Source organism: Osmia lignaria, chromosome 3 (assembly GCF_051020975.1).
Source record: "Osmia lignaria lignaria isolate PbOS001 chromosome 3, iyOsmLign1, whole genome shotgun sequence".
Classification (NCBI taxonomy): domain Eukaryota; kingdom Metazoa; phylum Arthropoda; class Insecta; order Hymenoptera; family Megachilidae; genus Osmia; species Osmia lignaria.
Window position 1 is genome coordinate 9,463,056 of NC_135034.1, and position 23,146 is coordinate 9,486,201.

General features: G+C 30.0%; 6 protein-coding genes across 10 annotated transcripts; 3 read left to right on the forward strand and 3 right to left on the reverse strand.

Annotated features, from left to right (window-relative positions):
• Positions 1 to 251: 251 nt before the first annotated feature.
• On the reverse strand, positions 252 to 3,847 carry SdhB (Succinate dehydrogenase, subunit B (iron-sulfur)). Of its 2 annotated transcripts, XM_076693339.1 has the most exons (7): positions 3,832 to 3,847; positions 1,836 to 1,981; positions 1,230 to 1,360; positions 1,014 to 1,157; positions 740 to 935; positions 447 to 671; positions 252 to 384 (listed from the first exon to the last, which is right to left on the reverse strand). In XM_076693339.1, the coding sequence occupies exons 2-7, from the start codon at positions 1,878 to 1,880 to the stop codon at positions 292 to 294; spliced, it is 834 nt and encodes a 277-aa protein (XP_076549454.1). In that variant the 5' UTR covers positions 1,881 to 1,981; positions 3,832 to 3,847; the 3' UTR covers positions 252 to 291. The 2 variants fall into 2 exon arrangements, with proteins under 2 accessions (XP_076549454.1, XP_076549455.1); XM_076693340.1 differs by lacking the exons at positions 1,836 to 1,981; positions 3,832 to 3,847 and adding an exon at positions 1,498 to 1,619 and having other exon boundaries at positions 253 to 384.
• On the forward strand, positions 2,172 to 3,610 carry LOC143308260 (coenzyme Q-binding protein COQ10 homolog B, mitochondrial). 3 transcript variants are annotated; one of them, XM_076693341.1, is made up of 3 exons: positions 2,172 to 2,308; positions 2,881 to 3,003; positions 3,085 to 3,610. In XM_076693341.1, exons 1-3 carry the CDS (start codon positions 2,268 to 2,270, stop codon positions 3,527 to 3,529), a joined length of 609 nt encoding a protein of 202 aa, XP_076549456.1. In that variant the 5' UTR covers positions 2,172 to 2,267; the 3' UTR covers positions 3,530 to 3,610. The 3 variants fall into 3 exon arrangements, with proteins under 3 accessions (XP_076549456.1, XP_076549458.1, XP_076549457.1); XM_076693343.1 differs by lacking the exon at positions 2,172 to 2,308 and adding an exon at positions 2,315 to 2,538 and having other exon boundaries at positions 2,825 to 3,003; positions 3,085 to 3,605; XM_076693342.1 differs by lacking the exon at positions 2,172 to 2,308 and adding an exon at positions 2,315 to 2,538 and having other exon boundaries at positions 3,085 to 3,605.
• A 448-nt stretch (positions 3,848 to 4,295) lies between the features above and the next one.
• On the forward strand, positions 4,296 to 8,676 carry LOC117608132 (uncharacterized). The gene is given in 10 exon segments (XM_076693344.1): positions 4,296 to 4,490; positions 4,584 to 5,012; positions 5,103 to 5,223; positions 5,457 to 5,483; positions 5,485 to 5,500; positions 5,611 to 5,632; positions 6,542 to 6,583; positions 6,713 to 6,780; positions 6,837 to 7,040; positions 7,121 to 8,676. Coding segments are annotated over 9 exon segments (924 nt in total). The 5' UTR covers positions 4,296 to 4,490; positions 4,584 to 4,672; the 3' UTR covers positions 7,205 to 8,676.
• Positions 7,735 to 9,585, reverse strand: LOC117608131 (protein CNPPD1). Its single transcript, XM_034332762.2, has 5 exons — positions 9,402 to 9,585; positions 9,237 to 9,333; positions 8,759 to 8,964; positions 8,547 to 8,675; positions 7,735 to 8,475 (listed from the first exon to the last, which is right to left on the reverse strand). Exons 1-5 carry the CDS (start codon positions 9,444 to 9,446, stop codon positions 7,735 to 7,737), a joined length of 1,218 nt encoding a protein of 405 aa, XP_034188653.2. The 5' UTR covers positions 9,447 to 9,585.
• Positions 9,586 to 9,849: 264 nt separating this feature from the next.
• Positions 9,850 to 13,644, forward strand: LOC117608130 (actin-binding protein IPP). Its single transcript, XM_034332761.2, has 7 exons — positions 9,850 to 10,276; positions 10,604 to 11,132; positions 11,238 to 11,403; positions 11,476 to 11,822; positions 11,894 to 12,240; positions 12,336 to 12,556; positions 12,625 to 13,644. Exons 1-7 carry the CDS (start codon positions 10,207 to 10,209, stop codon positions 12,859 to 12,861), a joined length of 1,917 nt encoding a protein of 638 aa, XP_034188652.1. The 5' UTR covers positions 9,850 to 10,206; the 3' UTR covers positions 12,862 to 13,644.
• A 1,767-nt stretch (positions 13,645 to 15,411) lies between these two features.
• On the reverse strand, positions 15,412 to 22,864 carry Sf3b1 (splicing factor 3B subunit 1). Of its 2 annotated transcripts, XM_034332759.2 has the most exons (17): positions 22,618 to 22,864; positions 22,188 to 22,366; positions 22,026 to 22,112; positions 21,790 to 21,916; positions 19,785 to 19,864; positions 19,552 to 19,719; positions 19,243 to 19,459; positions 18,297 to 19,165; positions 17,864 to 18,221; positions 17,496 to 17,788; positions 17,308 to 17,433; positions 17,022 to 17,243; positions 16,578 to 16,949; positions 16,328 to 16,503; positions 15,974 to 16,246; positions 15,680 to 15,896; positions 15,412 to 15,575 (listed from the first exon to the last, which is right to left on the reverse strand). In XM_034332759.2, the coding sequence occupies exons 1-17, from the start codon at positions 22,643 to 22,645 to the stop codon at positions 15,417 to 15,419; spliced, it is 3,951 nt and encodes a 1,316-aa protein (XP_034188650.1). In that variant the 5' UTR covers positions 22,646 to 22,864; the 3' UTR covers positions 15,412 to 15,416. The 2 variants fall into 2 exon arrangements, with proteins under 2 accessions (XP_034188650.1, XP_034188651.1); XM_034332760.2 differs by lacking the exons at positions 21,790 to 21,916; positions 22,026 to 22,112; positions 22,188 to 22,366; positions 22,618 to 22,864 and adding an exon at positions 20,178 to 21,114.
• Positions 22,865 to 23,146: the final 282 nt, after the last annotated feature.

Below are 23,146 nucleotides of genomic sequence, written 5' to 3' on the forward strand. Positions count from 1 at the left end.
TATTTGGTTTCAAGTATTAATATACATACATAAAATAAATTATTCAAAAATCTATCTGTATCATCAGGGAATTGAGTTTCACTTACAGTAAAAGACATTAGAAATAGGCGAAATATATATATATGATTTATTACATAAAAAATTTGGCATCAGCACTAGCTATTTTACCAAGTAATTTAAACGAATCCATTATCCATTTTATTAAATAAAATGTAAATTTCTAAGTAATCACGATAAACGGAAAATACATACGATTCACTAATTCCTGCTTCATCATCTTCTTCTATTTATTTATATAGCAGCATCAAGGCCCGGTTTTTGTTTCTCACTAATATGAGCTAGCAATTTCTTTATTTCTGCAATTGCCTGTCCAGGATTCAAACCCTATTTAAAGGAAGATATAATTTTATTATTGAACTTATGATTATCATATTATACAAACTCACCTTCGGACAAGTACGAGTACAATTCATAATAGTGTGGCAACGGTATACCGAATACGGATCCCTTAATTTGTCGAGACGTTCTTTTGTTTGAGTGTCACGCGAATCAATGATCCATCTGTAAGCTTGCATAAGTACAGCAGGTCCTAAGTATTTGTCACCATTCCACCAATATGATGGACAAGAAGTACTGCAGCAAGCACATAAGATGCACTCATAGAGACCATCCTGCATTACAAAAAATTATGAATTATAATCTATAAAAATAAAGATGCAATATTCCATTAATAAATTACCAATTTTTTACGATCTTCAACACTTTGCAAAAACTGCTTTTTGCCGACATCTTTACGATCACCTCGTTGTAACCATGGTTGTATACTCTTATACTGATTATAGAAGTTAGTTAGATCTGGGATTAAGTCTTTGACTATATACATATGTGGTAAGGGGTAGATTTTACTAACTGAATTTACATTAGTATCAATTTTGCTGCAAGAATTTCAAACATTAGTAAGATCTAAATTTTTATATTATTATTGTAAATTATTAAACATTCTCTTCAAATACCTGATACATGCTAATGTGTTTACACCACCAATATTCATAGCACAAGAACCACAAATGCCTTCACGACAAGATCTACGAAAAGTTAAAGTTGGATCAATTTCATTCTTAATTTTAATCAAAGCATCCAAGATCATAGGACCGCATCTGAAAGAATATAAATTAGATCAATAGGAGGAAGATAATGAAGTCATTTAAGAAAATAGTTTTTGAACTTACGTGCTTAGATCTACTTTATACTCTTGCATATATGGCTTTTCATCAGGTTTATCTGGATTCCAACGGTATACAGAAAAGGTTTTCAATTTGGCTTTAGTATTTTGATTTGCAGAGAGGTGGAAACCTCTAACCTGAATTTGCAATTATATTAATAAAAATTGATGTAATATTAAATTCAAGATTTTATATATAAGTAAGGTGTTATTACACAGATAACTTATTTAGAATGAAAACAATTATAACAAATAATTAATACATACATACTTACCAGTATACTAATAATAACTAACAATATATCATAACAAATATATCATCAAATTGTTAAGGAAAACTACAATTACATAATTGATTATCATTATTGCACAAAATTAATAAATGACACATTATACAAAACAATCAAACGTTAACGCTGCTTAGTTCTGTTACATTAAATAATATTTATTGTTCAAATACAGACAGTAAAATATACAATTGAAAAGACAGTAAAAGTGACATTAGTAGTTAGGTTCTATTGCCGACATTTTGTAGAGTATATCATAAAAATGGAAGAAACATCGAAATCAAAATTCCTTTATTGTTACAGTACATTGTTTTAAAAATACTCACTTGTCGGAATACATTCCTACAAGCCTGAGGAGCAATGCCAGCCATTTTTTTCAAAAATAATCGAACCAAGACGTTTGTGGTACCTGTGTTATGTAACTCCCACACACGTGAGCCTGTACCAACTTTACTACTAGCTCTGCTTCATGCTTACATAAAAATATTGTATGTGAATATGAAAACGTTATCACATTTTGTTAACACTAATGAAAGCGTGAAAACTGATTATGAAGCATTTGCGCAAAAATATAAGCCGTTTTTTTTGACGAAGTTTAAACTAAAAAGTAGAGAAATCATTAACTTAAATATTTGATTAATATATCATTGAAATACGTATTCATTGTCTTGTTTGAATATATTTTATGCATATATTATATCTTACTATTTGACGTTTCACTACAAAAATATCATATTATTTTTAAATAAACCTTCATCATGCAAGTGCTTGTATGTAGTATTGACGTACTTTTATTTCAGTAAGTGATATTTTATAAATTCAATTATATTTTTAATGATGTACATGATAAAATACATCGTTAAAAAATGAAATACGTAAAGTTAATTGAAAAACAAGAAAATGTAACTGTGAAAATGAACGATGTTGGAAGTTTACGACATCATATACGAAGATATATCTAGTCTGTAGATATAAATTTTATTAATATTACATTATAGTGGAATTAATAAATTATACCATCATGTATAGGTAATATTTTAATTAATATACATTTGCATTAATTATTTTTATGGTACAAATTATACATCATTTATGGATATAGGTTATGTAAGGTTAAGTAGCATGACATTTTTTTTATTGAAACACCTTTTTATAATCTTATAGTTTTATCATTAAATTCTAATTTCATTATTGGTAGTATAAAAATGAAGTAACTTTTAAATTCAACAATTTACGGTATATTTCCATTATAAGAATATATACCTTTAATATCGTGTACATGTATATAGTATCAATAAATTTATTTTAATTGCAGACGTTTCAAAACGTTATAATTGATTTTTAAATCAAAACAAATAATACTCCTTTCAGGCGTGTTTCATTGCTAGAAAATATCTTTCAAAATAAATGCAATTTTCATAAACAATGTATGCAAAGATTGCATATGACCGAATCCGGGAGAACAAAAGAATACGAAGGCCGTAAACTTATAGGGTAAGTTTTAAGAAATTCAAAAATTAAATACTATTTAGTAAAAACAAATACAAAAAATAACAGAAAACGAATTGCATCTAGGTTTTCAATGGAACAAATATATGATGTTGTAGCGGACGTTAAAAATTATAAACATTTTGTACCATTTTGTAAAAAATCCGATGTTATATTTAAAGGCGACGATATTCTCAAAGCTAATTTAGTAATAGGATTTCCACCTATAAATGAAAGTTATACTTCAAAAGTAACAATGGTACAACCGCGTTTAGTAAAGGCAGAATGTACCGATGGTAGATTATTTAATCATTTAAACACACTGTGGTTGTTTAGCCCGGGATTAAAAAACAACGCACAAACTAGTGTTATTGATTTTTCTTTGTCATTTGAATTCAAATCAATCATTCATTCGCACTTGTCAAATTTATTTTTTAATGAAATTGTAAGACAAATGGAAAATGCCTTTCTCGCCGAAGCTAAGCGTAGATATGGACGACCGTGTATAAAAACAGTACGATTAGAAAGATGACAAATAGTAATATGTTAAATTATTATTGATAATGTATGTTATGTGTATAAATAAAACAATTATTTAAGTTAAATTAACAAATGGTGGATATTTTTTTGCATTCATAAAGTTATTTCGAATAGATCTTGTTAAACCTCTAACTTATGATAATATCAAGACATGAAAATTTATACTTTTGTTTATGTTAGATTATAATCTTTATTAAATTACTTTGAAAAATCAGATAATGGGAAGGGTGTTATTATGAATTATGTATACAAGAACCAATTTAAATATATTATTCGTTCAAGGAGAAAACATACCTGTTTCGCGCAGCTCAAGGAGACCTTTTAGTTTATGTAGTGGGCCCTCACTCAAAGTTAACGTGCGCAGAACGAACAAAATGCAAGTTTCTCAAACAATGATTTTAATAATTTTTGGCTTTTGTGCTGATTTTACGTGATTTTTAAAAAAATAAAGTCATAGGAAGTCAAAATTGTGTCTTCAGTTGCGAGTGCGCGGCATAGAAGGGCTACTAAAATAGGCATGACTGTCATACCGACTGTACCCCCTACCTGTAGACTTAACTTCACTTTGGGTTGGCTGGGACCCCTAAAATCATAACCCTTAGAGAATAAAGGCATGTCTATACCGCAGTTCACCAAAGTCCATAACTGCGAAAAGACCAGTTTTCGTTCTTTGCGCTTCTCCAGTGCGCATCTTCGCCCTGATTGGCGATACTCCCAAACGAAGTGGAAAGCGATTAGCAGAGAGTTCGCTGCGTTCCCCCACCATCTTCCAACCTGCGCGTCGCAGTTATGGACTCTGGTGAACTGCGGTATAGTCTTTTTGCACCTGTAATCCCTACTATCATATATTTTCATATTTTGATAGTATTTTCATTCTATACTGTCTGACATATTATACTACGTACTACTGACAATGGCGCAGTATTAAATTATTTCCAAATCAATCGAAGCAGGTGTATATGTATAAGTATAATCTTAAAGTGTTTATAAAATCTATATCTTTAGAATTTTAATCTTTATTTAACAATGGAAATGATTGATTTTAGGAATTGATGCTGTATACATGTCCTCATAGTTACATACGATTAATTTTGTCTAAAACATCGATAAGAAGAGTCTTGTATATTTCAGAAAAATGTGTATGACGGTCGCAGCTTTAGCTAATCAAACAGTATTTGTTCCGCGTGAAATTACCTATTTTAGTAAAAATGCATTTCATTTTTATCATCGTTATCGAAAACTATGCCGTGTAAATAGTTTTCTATCAGAAAAATACCTTTTACCATCTTTAATTATCAATACTTGTACTATGCAAAGGACATGTTACAGTACCGACAGTAAAGAAGCTTTTCCTGGCGGTTTAACTAAAGAAAAAGCAAAAAAAGTGGCAGAAAAACTCACCACAGACGAACGAGATTTTTTGTTAAAAGCCCTAAAAGAATGTAAATCAGAAGAAGACAGAGTTGAATATCAACGTAATTATTATTTCATATTTTTATAATTTGTGTCTTGGTTAAATATAAAGTTCAGTCAAAAATATAATAAAAAAATCTTATATTTTCAAGGACAATTAGCTGCCTTTCGATGGTGTAATAAGCTTGGAAGGCCTAGCAAAATAACATCATTAGGTGATGTGGATCCAACAGGAAGTTATTGCCCTGTACCTGAGGATTGGCTTATGCGCAAGTATGGTAGGAATTTTAGTATATTAATTAATTCCTTAAAAAGATTAACGAATATTAAGGTGTAATAACTTCCTTGTACTACTAAAATATATAAATCTTGATACTACATATTTTGATTAGTTCATAATAATGATCTAATATGATATAAATATGCTAATGATTTCAATTTTAGAGGTGAAAATATTTATTATTATCATATTGTGATTCAGTGTAATTTTCATTATTCTTTAACAGTTTAAAATATTTCCTTCCATCGCATTCTACATGGACATCACTTTGTAAGTTTATTATAATATATATTAAACAATACATTTCATTCAACTATGTGTTTTAATTCTTTTTACTTGCTTCTTCTACTCTGACTGAACTTTTTGGATATTTTAAAAAGACAACTACAGAGCCACACTTAGGTAATACATTCTTACTGTTGATTTTGACACATGTATTACAATATTATACATTAAAGCCAATTAAAACTTTTTAAGTTATGTTTCTACATCATACTTTCTACATTAAAATAACTATATAAATTATGTGTTTGCTCATTTTAAATAAGAACATAATATATAATGATAAATATTTATTAATTTTATAGAAATGTTTAATACATGCTGCATTAATTTTATATTTCATACCTTTCTTTAATAGAACTGTTATTTAAATTACTTGTTATACAGTTCCACTGAGTAATTTGAATATAAATTCCCCCAATTAATTCAACAATGAACACATGAACATTGCAAGATACCTCTATACAAATAAGTTAAAGATTTAGGTAAATAATTTTAAAGATCTCTATTAAAACAATTCCTAAGATTTATTTAGATTATTTGAATTATTCCTTTATATATTCTATAATTTTGCATGGTTCTAAGAGTAATTTTATATAGAACTTTTTGCTGAAAGTATTCTATAAAATGTTAAAATATTTAATATCTGTTACACTATCTAGCATAACTCTAATGTTATATGTTTTACATAGAAGAAATGTACTTTTTGTTTAAATAAAGTTTTGTTTTTCAACATCTCGTGTATTTAATTAATTAATTAGTTCATTAATTGTCCTTTAGATTTTCTTTAATTTGTTTGTTATATAAATTTTAAACAACTTCATATAGCATTCTGTATATAAATAATTATTATTTAAAATTGTTTGCATATGTAAAATACATGCATGAATGTTAATCACTTTGTTTCGTAAGTAATACGAGGATTATAATTTGTACTTAGTAATTTTTTACTAGATTATTATCTATGTACATAATGCTATGTTACATACAAATAGATATATTTACTTTTATTTTTCTTTCCCATTACAGTTGAAACTGTTCCAGAACCATCCATGAAAGAACTAATATTAGGTATGAAATTTAACATTACTTACACTTAATAAAGTGTACTTACATAAAATGCTTTGAATCTGAGCTGTTATAAAAAAGATACATACTAAAGAAAAAATGGTGTAATAATGTTAGATAATATTCTTGCAGTTGCAATTTCAAATGCAATACCATTCATCGGCTTTGGTTTTCTTGACAACTTCATCATGATTGTTGCTGTACGTATCACTGTGATATAAAATGTATTTTCCAATTTGTAACATGCTTATTTCAGGGTGATCAAATTGAAATAATGTTAAATAAAAGATTTCCAATATCAACTATAGCAGCTGCAGCATTAGGAAATACAATATCTGATATAATAGGAATTGGATCTGTACATTATGTAGAACGTTTTGCACAAAAAGTTGGATTTGAAGCACCAAAGCTTACTCCTATACAGTTAAATCTTAAAAAGACAAAAGCAGCTGCAAATATGGTATGATTTATTTGCTTCTATATTTCACTTTATATTGATAAATTACTTCAACTAAGAAAACATAATTTATAATAATTCAGGGCCGAGTTATTGGAGTTACAATTGGCTGTATTATTGGGATGGCACCTATTCCTATTTTTTCCTATTTTCACCATGCTGGTTGAAGTTGTGAATAATAGATGCTTCAATAATTGTAATATTACAACAGAGGTATCTCCACCTTGCACAATATGTCAAAGTGTAGTGATAGAACCAACAAAAATATTCACTCACATTATTAACTGAACTAAAAGTTATATATAACTATTTACAATATTAATTTATGACAATCATAAAATTATGTAATATAATTTAATCTCCATAATGTATGTATTTAATGTAATAATATGTGTAAAATAACTGTACTATTGACATTATTTAAGCAGCATTAGCAATAGATATATGTATTATTTATGTCTTCTATTTTAATATTATTATTTCCCCATGAGTTAGATCTAAGGATTTTGAGGATTAGAATAACTTTAGAAACGAATTTTCGTTTCACGTTCTTTATTGGAAAAATTGAGTTGTTAGTATAGAGATTGTTTATGAATTTACAAGTTAGTACAAAAAATATATATTTTTCTTTTCTATAAATCTTTCTAATAAAGACTTTTTGCTTTATAAAATTTTTCATTTTTTCAATATATAACTTTCAGTGTTGATGATCAACAGTTATTTTTTTAACATAATTTGCATAATATCTCCAATCTCGCAACACAATCTTTAAATCTATACCCAGAATTTGTTTCCAATTTATATTCATTAAAAATTCATCAGAATTCCGTATTAATGTAGTAACGTCAAGTAAAAACTTAGTACTTGTCATTAATGTATTTGTTACGTTTAATTTTATCGTTTGTTCCGTACAATCGGTATTTTGGTTCCAATCTTGAGCATCCTGTAACCAGATCATAGCTGGATTTAGCCACCATTTCCAGCCTATATTTTCAATTTCATCAGATTCGATATTTTCACTGTTTCGTTTAGTTTGATTGCAATTCAGTGTATTAGACATAAAATCGGCTGTAAAAACATTTTCTGGCAAAGTTTCAATAGCTATTTCTGTTACATCAATTACTGGGTTCAAATCTGTTTTTATAATGTCTGTAGAATTTGTTATTTGTTTGGGACTAAGCATTGTCCCTGGGAAGTAACTTGCAACTAAAGCAGAACCCAGAAGGGTGACTATTCCTGCAGTGTATGTTGCCAAACAAATAGATGATATATTTATCATAGCATGTGCCACTGTTATTAACTGCATTGAATTCATTAGACAGCTTAATTCTGTATATGAAAACCACCCTCTTTTCTGTGCTTCTTTATAAGCTATATCTTTTTCTAGCTTCTGCAACCTTTCCCAAAAGTCCTGATTGTGAACAAAAATAGTCCAGTCCTAAATAGAAGGTTTCAATTATTAATGTACTATATTGTTAGCATATTACATAATGTACTTGATTTGCTTACAATAGCTTTAAGAAACTCTTTTTCTAACTGATTTATATATGATATACTTAAACCACCAGATTGTGCCCATTCTGTATTAAACACCTCATCTTCTTCTCCTTCATCATTCAAAAATTTACTAGCAACCATCTGTAGAACAAAGGAGATTGGTTTTAAGTAACAATATTTTTTGAAACAATGTAATTTTATATAACAGACAATATAGAAAGTACCAAAGAAACAAGGAAGAGATCAGAAGGTGCTACCCTTTCAAGATATTCTGGATTACAGTCTTTTAATCTTTCTAAGTACAATAATGCCAAAACAAGGGAACATGGTGAAACACATGCATTTCTAGAAATTTTACTTGCTTCTTCCACATCTAATCTTTCAAGTGTATGACCACTCTTTACTTCAGTAAAGAATTCTGCTGCCAGTTCTAAGAATAAAGTTTAATTATATAATTCCCAATGCTGCAAAGCATTTAATTAATTGTACAGTATTATTAATACAAAAAACTCTTCTCCAATCTATTCTTTTTTTAATTTTCTGTACCAAATAAATAAAACATATGATGCTGAAAAGATACATCTTATTCATAATTAAAAGTTTCTAAGATTATTTTGTTTCTATCATAATATGAGACTATGTAATAATTTTTTATTTGAATGTAAAATATATAAATAAAAAATCTGGAATGTTTATACTAACCAGTAACAGGTAAACTGAGGCAATCAGTCCCTGGTAACTTTGAATAATAAAGCGACTTTGATATACGATTTAAGAACTCATCATGATTACCCACACTCTGCAAACAGACATATAAATGAAAGACCAAGTTTTTCGTTTATTTATTTCAATAAATAATTACTTTACCTTAAGTTTTGATGGGGTTTTTCTTTTTCTTGAAATGTTCGTCATGTTAAAATATTAATAAAAATAAAATAGGTCGGTTATATAATGTTATTATATATGTTCAAAAATAAAAAGAATGATTGATTTTCTTAATTTAAAAGTACCAAGCTCGAAATTATGATGTAAAAGACCTAATTTAGAGAAAAATGAGATAATTTATATTCATCGTACATGATGAACAAGGCTAAGTTATGGAAATCATTGGTACCACTACCAATGTCAATCAGCTGACCCGAAAAATATTAAGGTACTTGTTCATTGAATTAAATACATGTAACATTCTGTTTGTGTAAAAAAAGAATCTAATACAATGGAAAGCTATTGTTAATTCATTTTAATTATCTGAATTTAACGATTGTTCATGCTCATATTGTTGGTATAACTGCAAGCCGATGAACTCATAATTGAATTACTAAAATCGAACGAGTAGAATGTGTGAATCGAAAGCTTTAATTTAAATGTATAGAATACGCAAGGAATTTGTGTTTTCTTAAGTTACAAATGGAATAGTCGATTTTATATTCAATAAAGAATATCATTGTACTTTGTCATTTAAACTCTGTAACTTATCTCGTAGGTGTGGTACGAATATATATACTTATTACTGATTCTCTTGTAGCTACTTTCATATACTAAATAGGTTATTTGACATATGTCAGATTTTGTATTACTGAATTAGTGACTAATTGGTAGAGTCAGTAAGAGAATAAAGCAAATGGAAATTGGTATCAAGCAATAATAAATACGTGAAAATGTGGTGGTAGTGATGCGTTTAAAAGGGAAAAATAATACAAAATCATTTCATAGCGTCTATAAGGTGCTCTCGCGTATATGTCGTAAGTATTCTTACATATATGAAATATTAATTGATGAAAGTATTCAAATTATTAATTTTTCTTTTTTAAGAGATACTAAATAAATTAAAAAAGTGTGATCAAAAATTACACTCACTTTAAACTTACTGTAATATCTGTTACTACAGTATCCTCTTCTTTATATTTAATTCTTGATGACATAAATTTCTAATAAAGCTTAAAAAATAAAAATCTATTAACAAAGAACATAATTAATATGTATTATTTTTAGCTGTATAAGATTAAAAAATATCTTATTAAAATGTTCTAAATAAATATATGTGGCAAATGTTATTATTTATTCATTAGGAACTGCAGATAAAAGACAACTTGATGGTTTCATGGCGGATGGTGCAGTGCCACCAATAAAGAATGCCCATAACTGTAATAATATGGGTTTTGCAACGCAACCAGTAAAGCAAACTTCAGATGTTTCTAATATTGTCTATGCAGTGGGGCAATATGCCCCCAAAGTCTTGAGAAACTTAAATACTCAAAGATTAAAGAATCAATTTAGTGATGTTGGTTTGGTTGCTGGTGGTAGTGTCATTAGAGCACATAGATCAGTTTTAGCAGCAGGAAGTGCATACTTCAATGCTATGTTTACTGGTGGTCTTGTTGAAGAACAACAAGAATTGGTGGAAATTCATTCGGTATCAGCTAATATTCTTTCCCTTCTGATCGATTTCATTTATACTGGGAATGTTGATATCACTCAGGACAATGTTCAAGAATTATTTGCAGCTGCTGATATGTTAGAATTAGATGAAGTAGTGTCTGGTTGCATTACTTACTTAAAACAGCAACTTCATTACTCCAATGCTCTTGGAATTTATAGGTGAGATCAGTAAGATTGAAGGAAAACATTATGTAAATTGTAGGTTCACTAAGTGTAATTACAATATTTTATAGTATTATTCTCTGAAATTATTGTATTAAATAGATTTGCAGAAGCACATAACAGATTAGATCTTTTGGAAACTGCCCTACGCTTTATACAAGTCAATTTTCCTCAAGTATCACAGGAGGAAGAATTTTTGGATCTGCCGAAAGAACATCTTGTTCATTTTCTTAGTAGTGATTACATTCATATTGATACTGAATTTCAGGTATTAATTTAATTGATTGAGACTAGTGTAAGCATATCATTGTTTCTAATATTTTAAATAATATGTTAACAGGTCTTCCAAGCAGCATATAATTGGATTGTCCATGATATACCAACAAGAAGATGTTATGTATTTGAAATATTAAGTCATATTCGTTTACGGCTGTGTTCATTAGCGAGATTGGAAGGGGTTATTTTGGAATGTAAAGACGCCAGTTTGATTGTTGCATTGAGATCTATACAAAAGGATTTAATATCAAATAAAGGATGTCTTGTGCCTCTTCACGCACAACCTAGACTTTGCGCTAAAAAGAATATTTTAGTAATTGGTGGATCGAGACGCGAACATTCAGGAGACTGTTGGGGTAGAGCTTGTGAAAGTACTTATGAAACGATTGAAAAATATGACATATTCACAGGGTACAATTTCCTATTAATCCTTATAAAGATCATTAGATCATTTTCATTAATGGAGTTAATTATTTTTGTAGCGAATGGAGTGAAGTAGCGCCGATAGGTATAGGGCGAATACTACCGGGAGTGGCATTGTTAAACGGCAAAGTATATGTCGTTGGCGGCGAATTGGAATCGTGTATTATTGCCAATTGCGAATGTTATGATCCACGTGATAACAAGTGGACTTCTATTGCCTGCATGGAAGAACCCAGATGTGAATTTGGACTTTGTGCCTTGGATAATAGTTTATATGCATTTGGTGGTTGGGTAGGTGAAGATATTGGTGGGTCAATAGAAATATACGATCCAATAACTAATTCTTGGACGCTTGATGGACAACTTCCCGAACCTCGATTCAGTATGGGAGTAGTTGCTTACGAGGGTAAATTAATTTAATAGAATAGTACAATTTTTAAGTGTTATTAATCTAATAACATCTTGTTTACGAAAACACTGAGTTGATAATACCTTGTTTAGGTTTAATATATGTAGTGGGTGGTTGCACCCATAACAGTAGGCACCGTCAAGATGTAATGAGTTATAATCCTATAACAAGGGAATGGACTTATTTAGCTCCAATGCTTACACCACGTTCACAAATGGGAATTACAATTCTTGACGGATATCTTTATGTTGTTGGTGGTACTAATAGAAATCAAGAGGTTTTAACATCTGTTGAACGTTATTCTTTTGAAAAGGTGATTTGACTACTAATATGTTCTAATTTTCTTCAAATTCTTTGTATTTTTAAGGTTTTATATTTCAGAATAAATGGAGCACTGTTGCACCTATGAATATGGGCAGATCATATCCTGCAGTTGCAGCAGCCGATAGTCGACTCTACATTATAGGAGGTGATCTGACTCAGGAAATTAATTTTTATCGAAGGCAAATCACAATTTCTACCGTTGAATGTTACGATCCGCATTCAAATAAATGGCACGAATGTGCTTCGTTACCGACAAGTAGGGGTGAGGCAGCGGCAATTGTTGCACCTTTTTGATTGAAATTTCCTTTCAGCATTTAAAAACTTATATAAGTTGAACACGATTTACATCACTTTTGAATTTATTTCAAACGTTTTTTAACATAAACGCGATATCTATTGCGAAACTTACATTTATTGACTATTTTATGTTATTATGCAATCATGAGCAAACATATGTAACTCTTTTTCTAACAAGCATAAGATGCAACAGGATTTGAGAGACAAGAGAAATGTTCCATTATAAGAGTAGTACAGTGTTATTTTCTATACCCACAATACTAAATTACGTATACTGATTTTCAACAGAAATTTATTACATATATTTACTAATGAAAGTAGCAAAACTGACTTCCATACAGTTTAAAAAACTTTTTAGTATAAATGATTTGATTAGTTGTAGAAATGACTGACAGCCTTCATATTCTATAGTCATTTACCAAAGTTATTGAAAAAACAAAATATGATATTCTATCGTAAATCTTATTACACTACAACGAGAGAGATAAGGAGAAATAATATTTCGGCATATTATGGATGAATCGAAATGTCTTAATGTAAAAGAGTGAAAGTGAGATTTATCTAGTTTTCATTGTGAATTGTATACTACAATTATGCGTGCTTGTGATATTTATACATCTTTTTCTTTTTAAATTAACTTTTGCGATAGCTGTGTACGTATATTTCGTTACTTATTAAGTTTTCCCGGTGTAAGGAGTAACATACTTAACACTACAATTATCACTTTAACCAATTTTTTAAAAATTCTATAAAGATATTTTACAAGTCATACTTTAATAGAATCACGTATAGTATTTGTAAGTTTATAGAATCGAATTTTATGTTGATAGATTTCGTAGAAAAACTTTATTATGGTTAAATGTGTGTTTGGTGCTATGGTGGAATTAAAAACTCATTTTTATATACCGTAATTTTCGTAATTGAATCTGATTTTAAAAATTCTAAAATAAAAGAAAAAAATAATAAATAAATGAAAAATACATTTGAAGAATATAAGAATAACATCTTTATCATATTATACGTATATTGTTCTTGCAGATTCATAATTATTAATAAGTACTTAGCTTGAAAATAATTTTTATAATGTGTATATATATACATATTATATCAATGTGATTCTATAATCAGCTGTTCTTTACGTTTTCTTATCATACCAAGTTTTACTATATCAAGTACCAATTTTGTGTACTTCTTATACCAAAGGTTTTTCAAACAAATGGTTTATATAAAAACGATACTGAAATAGCTAATATAAAAAAAATAATAACAGTAACCTGTATTATTTTAATTACCAGATTTTTTATTGTCTTTAGAGCCATTTTGTCATTTTTCTTACACGCATTGCAAATGAAGATAATGACATTTTAAACAATAGTATTTGTTAAGAATATTTTAAAGCGTCTTCTATATTAGTTATATATATTTCGTTATTTCGAAATATATTTCAATATCTCTTTAACATTTTGAATGTTTCACAAATCATAATTTGTGTTTAGATATCTTTTTAATTATGTATTAGTATATTATAATATTTTGCGGATATGTACGTATACAAAAGTGCTATTAAGTAAAAGGCCTTCATATATAATTAAAATATGTTGAGGATATAAAGAGCTTAGTGTTGAAATTTTGCTTGGTTTCTAATTTGAAAGTAGGAGCAGTAATATTCTGTATAACGTATGTATTAGAATCGAAACTAATGGAATTGTGTTGAAATCATAAATAATCGAGGAATGTCGTAAATATAATGATATTACGTGCGTTTATATCTTTACGCATATATGTTTTATGCCAAAGTAAACAAGAATATATTTGGGAGAGACAAACATTTCAAATGCAATTTTGATACAAAAATTCTTATGATCAAGAAGTATATTTCATAGCAAGAGATTATAGAAAGCAAATATTGACTGTATTCTCCAATAATACTTCAAAAGTTGTAATATCCGTACACAAGTTCAATATGTGGACATTTTCCACAATATACACTATAAAATATCCAATTCTCTTACAAAATTATAAATAAATATTTAAACATATATTGTTACTAGTTTTATTTATTTAACAGTAAAAAATGTTAAATAATTCTTGATCAATGTTTTGTTTGCAATATTGCTTCTATGAAAGATAGACTTTTTTTATTTCTGTTATTAGCTGTGTTAACAGTCTGAATTGAATAAAACCTATTTTGCATAAAATTGATATTACTGAATAACTTATAAAAATTTAAGGGAACAACTAAGTGAATATTAAAATGTAATAAATTTAATATGGCTTATGATACGAAACTTTTTATTTGTAATAAGGACTGACATATATTTCTTTTTAAGTAAGTCTAGAATGAATTTCTAATAAAAAAGAATCTATGTATAATTTGTTAAAAGAAGTCCAGGAAATAAATACTTTCAAAGTTCACCGTAATGTCTACCTTATATGTCACATAACAGACAGCTATTTAGTATGACTATTTATAAACAATAAGCCAACGACACTTACTTTTACGAAGATCATATAAACGTATGATACACGGATTTTGCATATATCTGGTTCTATTATAAAACATAGTCCAATTCATATCTAATATATTGATTCTTTGGATCATTCATAATTCGAGGATAGCCAGCTACAAGAGCATCCTGTCCACCTATGTAAAGAGAATTATAAATTTTCCAATATACATCTCGTACTTTTCGTGCCGGATGGAATAATCCCTATAAATTAAAAAAATATAATCATTATACGGTGTTCCAATGCTTGAAACATTATCCCTAGAAAACGAAAATATTTATTAGTAATAAATGATTTAGTTGTATACCTGTAAAGTATATTGCAATATTTTGATTGGTCCAAGAGCGACGCGTAAACCATCCACGGCATCCATAAACGCTTGTACCAAATGCGGTGAAGTTTCAAAAACATTTGGCCATACATGATTCAATAAATGTATTAACGCATCTTCACATCCGAACCCATAAACACCTAATGCCATATGTTTAATGGCAGCGCATGCAGTTTGTCTATGAACTAAATCCCTATAACAACATATTAATCACAACTTGTAATATTACATAAAAGAAATTTCATTTTTATATAGTATACAAATCCTTACCTATCCATGAGTGCATCTTCTAATAATGGACTCACAGCATAAATGTAATCTTTTCCCATTTCACCAATATATTCAAATAAAAATGATAGAGATTTTAATACACCATTTTGTACGTTTAATTCCGGTACTCTGTATTCATTCATTAACGCAGGGAGTACCGTAAATGGACTACAGGTTTCAGCTACGATAGCAATAGCTACCGTGGTACATACACGATTTTGTCGTTCTTGTACTTTCAAGTTATTCAGGAGTGTTGCTAACACATCGTGAGGTCTAAAAAAATTCATTAAAACATGTTGGAAAACATTAAAACATAAAACATAATAAAATCTTTGAATATTAATTTATAATTACCCTATCGCTTTTGCAATGTAACCGAATGTGTTTACTGTAGCTCTTCTAATTGCCTTTTTGTGAGCTTTTAACAATTCCAAAAGTTCAAAACATATTCTCATCCATTCCCTGGCAGACACATATTCAGGTCCTCTATCTGCGATTCTACCTACGAGATCGATGCAATTTTCTTGTACCTACGCAATAAAAATTTCATAATAAGGTAAAATATTTTTAATAGTTTTAAATATGAAAATATGTGTATGCTAACTTTTTCATGTCTGTTTTTCAATATAGGAGTAAGTCGCGGTAGCAAGTCTTTAATTGGTGGGGTCATTTTTGTCATTCCTATGACGTTAACGATGGCTTTCAATGCGCCTAAGATGCTACCTAATACTTCAGGATATTCTTCACCTAAATATTCATAAAGAACCACACCTAGATGGCCCATTAGTTTTTCCTCTTGACATGTTTTCATAACAACAGCAATTCGTGATATCAAATCAGCAGCTTGTTGCCTCACTTTCGCAGATTTATTATTTAATCTCCACAATATTGTACCACAGATTTGTGGAAGATACGCCTTTACTCGTTTTCCTAATGTATTCACAATTGTACCAAAACCATTCAACATTACAACATCCTGCAACAATTGATATGTTCATTAGAATAAATGTGCAGATTCAATTAGTATACAATTAGGAATATTATTTACTTCTGTTGTCTGTTCCTGGAAAGCGTATAAAATACCGTCTATAAGCTGTTCTTCTAAACGAGAGTCAACATCAGCGGCTCCTAAGTTACCCATTATTTTCTCAATAGTTTCCATAACCATTTTCCTGTACTGTTCATTTTCATCCTTCAAATCATCTACTACGCGATTTATAATTTCTGATGCACCAACTTTGTTTGCTATTTCTACGGTTGTATCGACGAGCTAAAAAATTAAAATTTGTAAGTTGATCTACGATATTAATATATCCATACAATAAGATACATACTTGTCTGTAATTTCTACGATCTAAAGCCATTCGATGATTCCAGAAGTGCTTAAAGAAATGTGGAAGAATTTCGTCTTTAATATATTGTGCCTCTACACCATCTGTTCCACAACATTGTTTCACCACCTATTCACAATATACATGTAAGTTTCACATTCAATAAAATTTATATTAATACCGGGGCTTACCTTTAACACGATCTTTTTCATTTCTTCATCAGGAGACTGGAATTCACGTATGAGAATCAGCATCACTTCACGGGTATAGTAATTGGCATATTCGGCGTCCATAAGTGGAATTAAATAACCAATAGCTTTCAAGAATGCAGCAAGACCTTTTCCTCTGTGCGTACGGATACCTTTCCAAAGTGGTTTCAAAACAGAGTCAAAACTTTCAATACCGTAAGGTGTTGCTGCTTCAGCCAAAGCAGCGATTGCTAAAGCGGTAATGGTACGTACTTTCTGTTGCTCGTCAACCAGACCTGTAAGGTAATTAACGTATATTTATTTCTTAAAGTATTTTTTTTTTTTTATATTACAAATCAATCTGTAATTACCATGTTCAATAATTTCAACTAAACTCTTCAAGTGTGGTAATATAGCACACCCCATAAGAATGGCAATTTGTTGTACAATTTTGATACCCGTGTGACGAGCCTGCCACGACTTTTTACTACGACAAACGGCTTTCAAAAACGGAAGTAGAGAAGGAATTCCTAAAGCTGAAGCAACTACAGCAAACGCTCTTGCTGTTGTATTTCGCACGTATTCATCGATGTTATCGATATCTGGTCTCATCGTGGAGATCATTGTCGCCAAACCTGCCGCTTTTGCTAAATTAGAAATGATTTCTCTACCCTCTACACGAGCATAATAATCTTCGTCAATGAGTAGAGGTTCAATGACGACTAGAATCTAAATATAAATTGTATTATTTATTAATATTGGAAAATGATAGTTAAAATATTATAAAATAATTTGTATACTTACTTTATGTACATAAGGTCTCACCAAATCATCTAATTTATAAAGAATACGATCGATAACTTTCACTAGAAGATGACGTTCTTGATCCTCCAACGTGGGTGACATAAGTAGGGGAAGTATCTGATTGAACAAAGGACCTGCACCAAATTCTCTTGCCTTGTCCGTGATTTGTCTTAAAGCAGCCTTCCTCATCGGCGGTGTACCATTTTTAATTTTTAATAACAATTTCATAATCTTCCTCTCTTTTTGTTCTTCAGGACTGAGTGTCTCTTCATCAACATCGACCAATAATTTATCAAAATATTGTGCGTCTTCTGGTTTCATAAAAGGTAAGTTTCCTTTTGGTTGGTTATCTACGAATTTTGCAGTTTTGTCCTCGGTTTGGATGAAAAATCCTTGCGGGGTTCCCGCAATCGGCGTTGGCGTAGCGGTGAGTTTTCTTGCGGGTGTACGAATTGGAATATAACCGGCAGGAGGTTGTAGAACTTTGTATCCAGGAGGGAACAGAGCATCTAATTCGTCATCTGAAAGTGGTCTATTCCTCTCGTCTATTTCTCTTTCCCAACGATATGCTTGAAGCTGTTCAGGCGTCATCGACATCAAATGCCCTGGTGTTGGGGTAGCCAATCCCATAGCTTTAGGTCCGGTCGGTGTTACTCCGCTAGGTGTTAAAATAGAAGTTTGATGCGGTGTTGTAAGAGGAGTTGCTGGCGTCTGTGGGGTCATAGAACCAGGTGTCTGATTCGAAGGTGTTTCGTCCCATCGACTTCGACGCTTACTAGCAGAGGGTGTTGGTGTTTCTTGAATCAAGTCCCCCGCAACACGATCTGTCCTTGGAGTCTCTGCCCAGCCACTACTGTGACCAGGTGTTTCTATTGTTTAAAATACGAACATTAATTATTATATCAAAAACTTATTATTAGCTTATCTTGAAATCGTGTAAACATACCACGTTCAGTTTTCGGTGTCTCATCCCACCGATTTCTACGACTTGAAACGGTTTTCTCATGAGAAGGAGTTTCTCTACCAGGAGTAGCTGCACCAGGTGTTGCATGCCCTGGAGTAGCATCCCACATTCTTGTACTTACACCTGGCGTTGCACCAGGAGTTTCTCCACCTTTACCATGTCCGGGTGTTTCGTCCCATCTGATGGCAGCTGGTGTTACCTGATAATATTTTAAACACAAAACTCTATTATATCTTTTCAAATTCACAAATATTTTCAAATATATATATATATATTTATTTTTTCATTTACATCTGCATTGTCCCAAGATGTTGGTGCTATAGTGGTACCAGTTGGTTTCTTAGGTGTTGGAGCATCATCTGTTTGATCCCAACGACCCCTTTTCTTAGGTGCTGGCTTAGGTTCACCATTTGCTTTTAAAGTTCCTTCTTTGGCTTTTTCCGCTAGTTTTTTTCGTAACTGTGAAGGAATAAAGATTTATTATTTACATATAAAGAGGTAAGAAAAAATTAGAATTCACGTACCTCAGTTTCTTCTCCTTTTAATAACTGTTCTCGCATAATCTCAGTATACGTCCTAGAACCGATGTCTGGAGTCTTACCACCTGTAATCAGGAATCAAACGTCACGCAAAGCGCAACCATTAGACATTTGATCAAAGAATGCTTAAACTTTCAAAAACTTCTGAACATACCTAGTCATTTTATTATAATAATTATTGTTAAATTGCCCTTAGAATATTTTAGTATATTCTAAGTAAACTACTGAATTCACTCTCATTTCCACGTTGCATATATCATCAAATTAAATGATAACAAGTTTTACGAAGGTAATGTAAATCATAAGTAACAGAATATATATTATTCACACAACGAATTTTAGAGAGCTGCAACAGTAGATGGCATATAGCATACGTACGTGAAAATTTGGTGCCATAGGGAGCACTGTCCTGCTCAAGTCTTCCACATCGAAAAATACTTTAGCCATCTAAAAATCAACTCATTCTCGTTATTAATAATATTTGCACACCAACCACTCATTCTAGTTTTCAATATTTACGTTCTCACGAAAAATGTATGATACAATGGGAATTTGGTGACATAGACGTGTTAGTATAATTAAAAGATTAAACAGACAATTTCTTTTAACACCCGGGAAAATGTGTGAAATAATAATTCAATATGAAAATATCTCATTGTATCATTTATAGGATGTGACTGTAATGCTGTGACAATTCAATCTCGCTTAACCTTCGACATAGTATCCTCGGTAAGCAGATGATTCCAAACGTGCAGACCGTCACTAAGATTGGAAAAAAATGTATACATTAGTATGTATTTGAAAGAATCACATTCACTCTCTTCATTCAACCCAGTTCTTATCTATTTCACAATGCTTCCACTATCTGAGCATGAAAAAATATTAAAACTATTAACTACTAACAACTGAGGTAGTATAAAAAAGAGGATTTATATTATACTTCAAATAAAAATAATAAATTTCCATTGAAACTGAATCCTTTATACGAGTTTTTCTAAGAGTTCGAATCATTTTGTTTGGGCCTCAGTTATTGTAGTTAGCAATACTACAGCAACCGAATTGCATTAATTAATAAATACTTATTCAGAATTAAGTTTCCAAGTTAAAATGTGTAAATATTAAAAGTACTTTTGTTTGCTGTAGTATTCACATACTTAATATTTTTATTTATACATACATATAATTTCATCAAAGTAGCAGATAATTTTGCATGACTCAGTGTTGAAATCCTAATGTTATAACACATCCAGTTAAATGTAAAAGATACAATGCATAATACATGAATTAATATATATCGGAAATAATTTAAAAGAAAGTTCTTATAGATCATTTAAAAAATGAGAAAAATCATGATCTGATTAATTACTCATGAAGTTAAATAATTTATTAATCATATAATCGTAAATTGTATTTTTTCATTCTACAAAAAAATTTTTAAAATGGTTAATAAAAAATAATTCAAAGCTTTGGTCTTTAACTATTAAAGTTTTCTATCATTCTTAGCTTTATATCTCTATATAACTTGATACGAAAAAGTCAACTTAATTAATTTCTTCGATCTTAATAATTTCCATATTATTACTTCTAATCTTCCATATTAGTAAAAAGCAAAGTTCGGTTACATCGAAATTAAGTTGATTTTTTCTTTATAATTTTGCAAAGTAAGTATTTAATGTGGGTTTATTTCCTTACAAACTGCAGTGATGAAAGCTTTATTGTGCATATATTTTGTTGCAATATAATTGGTAAATAATTATATACAACATTCGATTTCAATAAATCTTGTAAAATATTTTAATACAAGCTTGGAAAAATTGCTATCTATATATAAAGGAAACTTTCATAGAATAAAAAAACAAGAATGTGTGGCTATTATACTCTATTACATTGCTCCAAAATATGAACAAGAATAATAATACATAAACACACTTAATATCTAATTACCTGTTTTATTCTCATATTGTTTAAGATTAAAGAAAAAAATACCAACCTTCTGCAAAAGGATCAACACGCTCAGGTGATATAATCATCCGGCGCCTCTTTTGTCTGTATTCATCTTCTCTATCTGCTATCGTAGGACGTCGTCTATCTGCGAATGGATCGTAATCCTTTTCGCTCTAAACAATAAAAAACATTAAATATTATAAATGTTAATATTCTACTATCATAAACACTGTTACTGGTAATGCACATATATATATATATGTATATATTCTAATGTTTCACCTGTGCAACATCATTAAGTAATGCAGCTGGTGCATTGTAACCTGGTCTTTTGTTAGTACTAAAAGTAGTTGGTTCATAATCTTCATCCTGAAAAAGAATAATACGTTAATGGTTGTGTTAATAAAGTAAAATAAAATACAAAGCTATCAAGATAACAATTACCTCAATTTCATCATTGGCTGCAATTGAAGTGACATAGCCTTCATATTTGTTATTACTTCCATCATAAATATCTTGGTCATAAAAACCAGTTTTTCCTAGCCCCACTTGTTCTTTTTCTGTGGCTGCATTTTGAATTTCCTTTTTCTTTGATTGAATTTCTCGAATTTGTGCTTCAATATCTAAAATTTAACATCAATTTAATACTAATAGTAGTATTAACAGTTATGATTTGCTACATTTTAATATAAGCAACGATGTGCAAGTGGTTAACTAATGAAACATTTGATCACTTGAGCATTTTCCATTTGAGTAACCAAAATTTCACATAAAAGTATTTAAAAACAAAGTAAGTACATTACATTAATTAGACAAATAGTTGCGGTTATTAGTAATATTGCCTCAGTATTCAAAGAATTGTACAACAACAAACCTTCATGCGTTCTTGGAATGGAATCCATCGTGCAGCGCTGAAATCTGACAATATGTTTTTCTTAAAAACTCTGTCAGAATTACACTTAGCCTTATTGCTAATATTTGAGGAGCAGAATTATTTCTGCACGGTCACATAAGCGTTGTTTCTATACGTAAACATTAACATTCGATTAAACGCTTAAAAGTTACACCACAAGACCAAATTCGTTTATTACCAATTTTTCCATTGGTAATGATACAAGATGGTAAACTACAAGCTCTTCTTCTAAACCTAAAGGTAAGTTTGCAATTACGGAGTTGTTGAGCACGGCCTGCAGGCTGGAGATACTTAATTATCGAATTTATAAAAAATTAAAATAAAATGAATGGAAATTGATAATCATTCACTGTGATTAAAGTATATTGCAATTACGATGTATCCATCTAAATAATTTTAGCACCATCTAGCGGGTGGGATCGGAACTAACTATTTCTAATAGGAGAGCAGGAAACAGTGGAGGTATCCCAAGAGGTATACTTTGCACGTG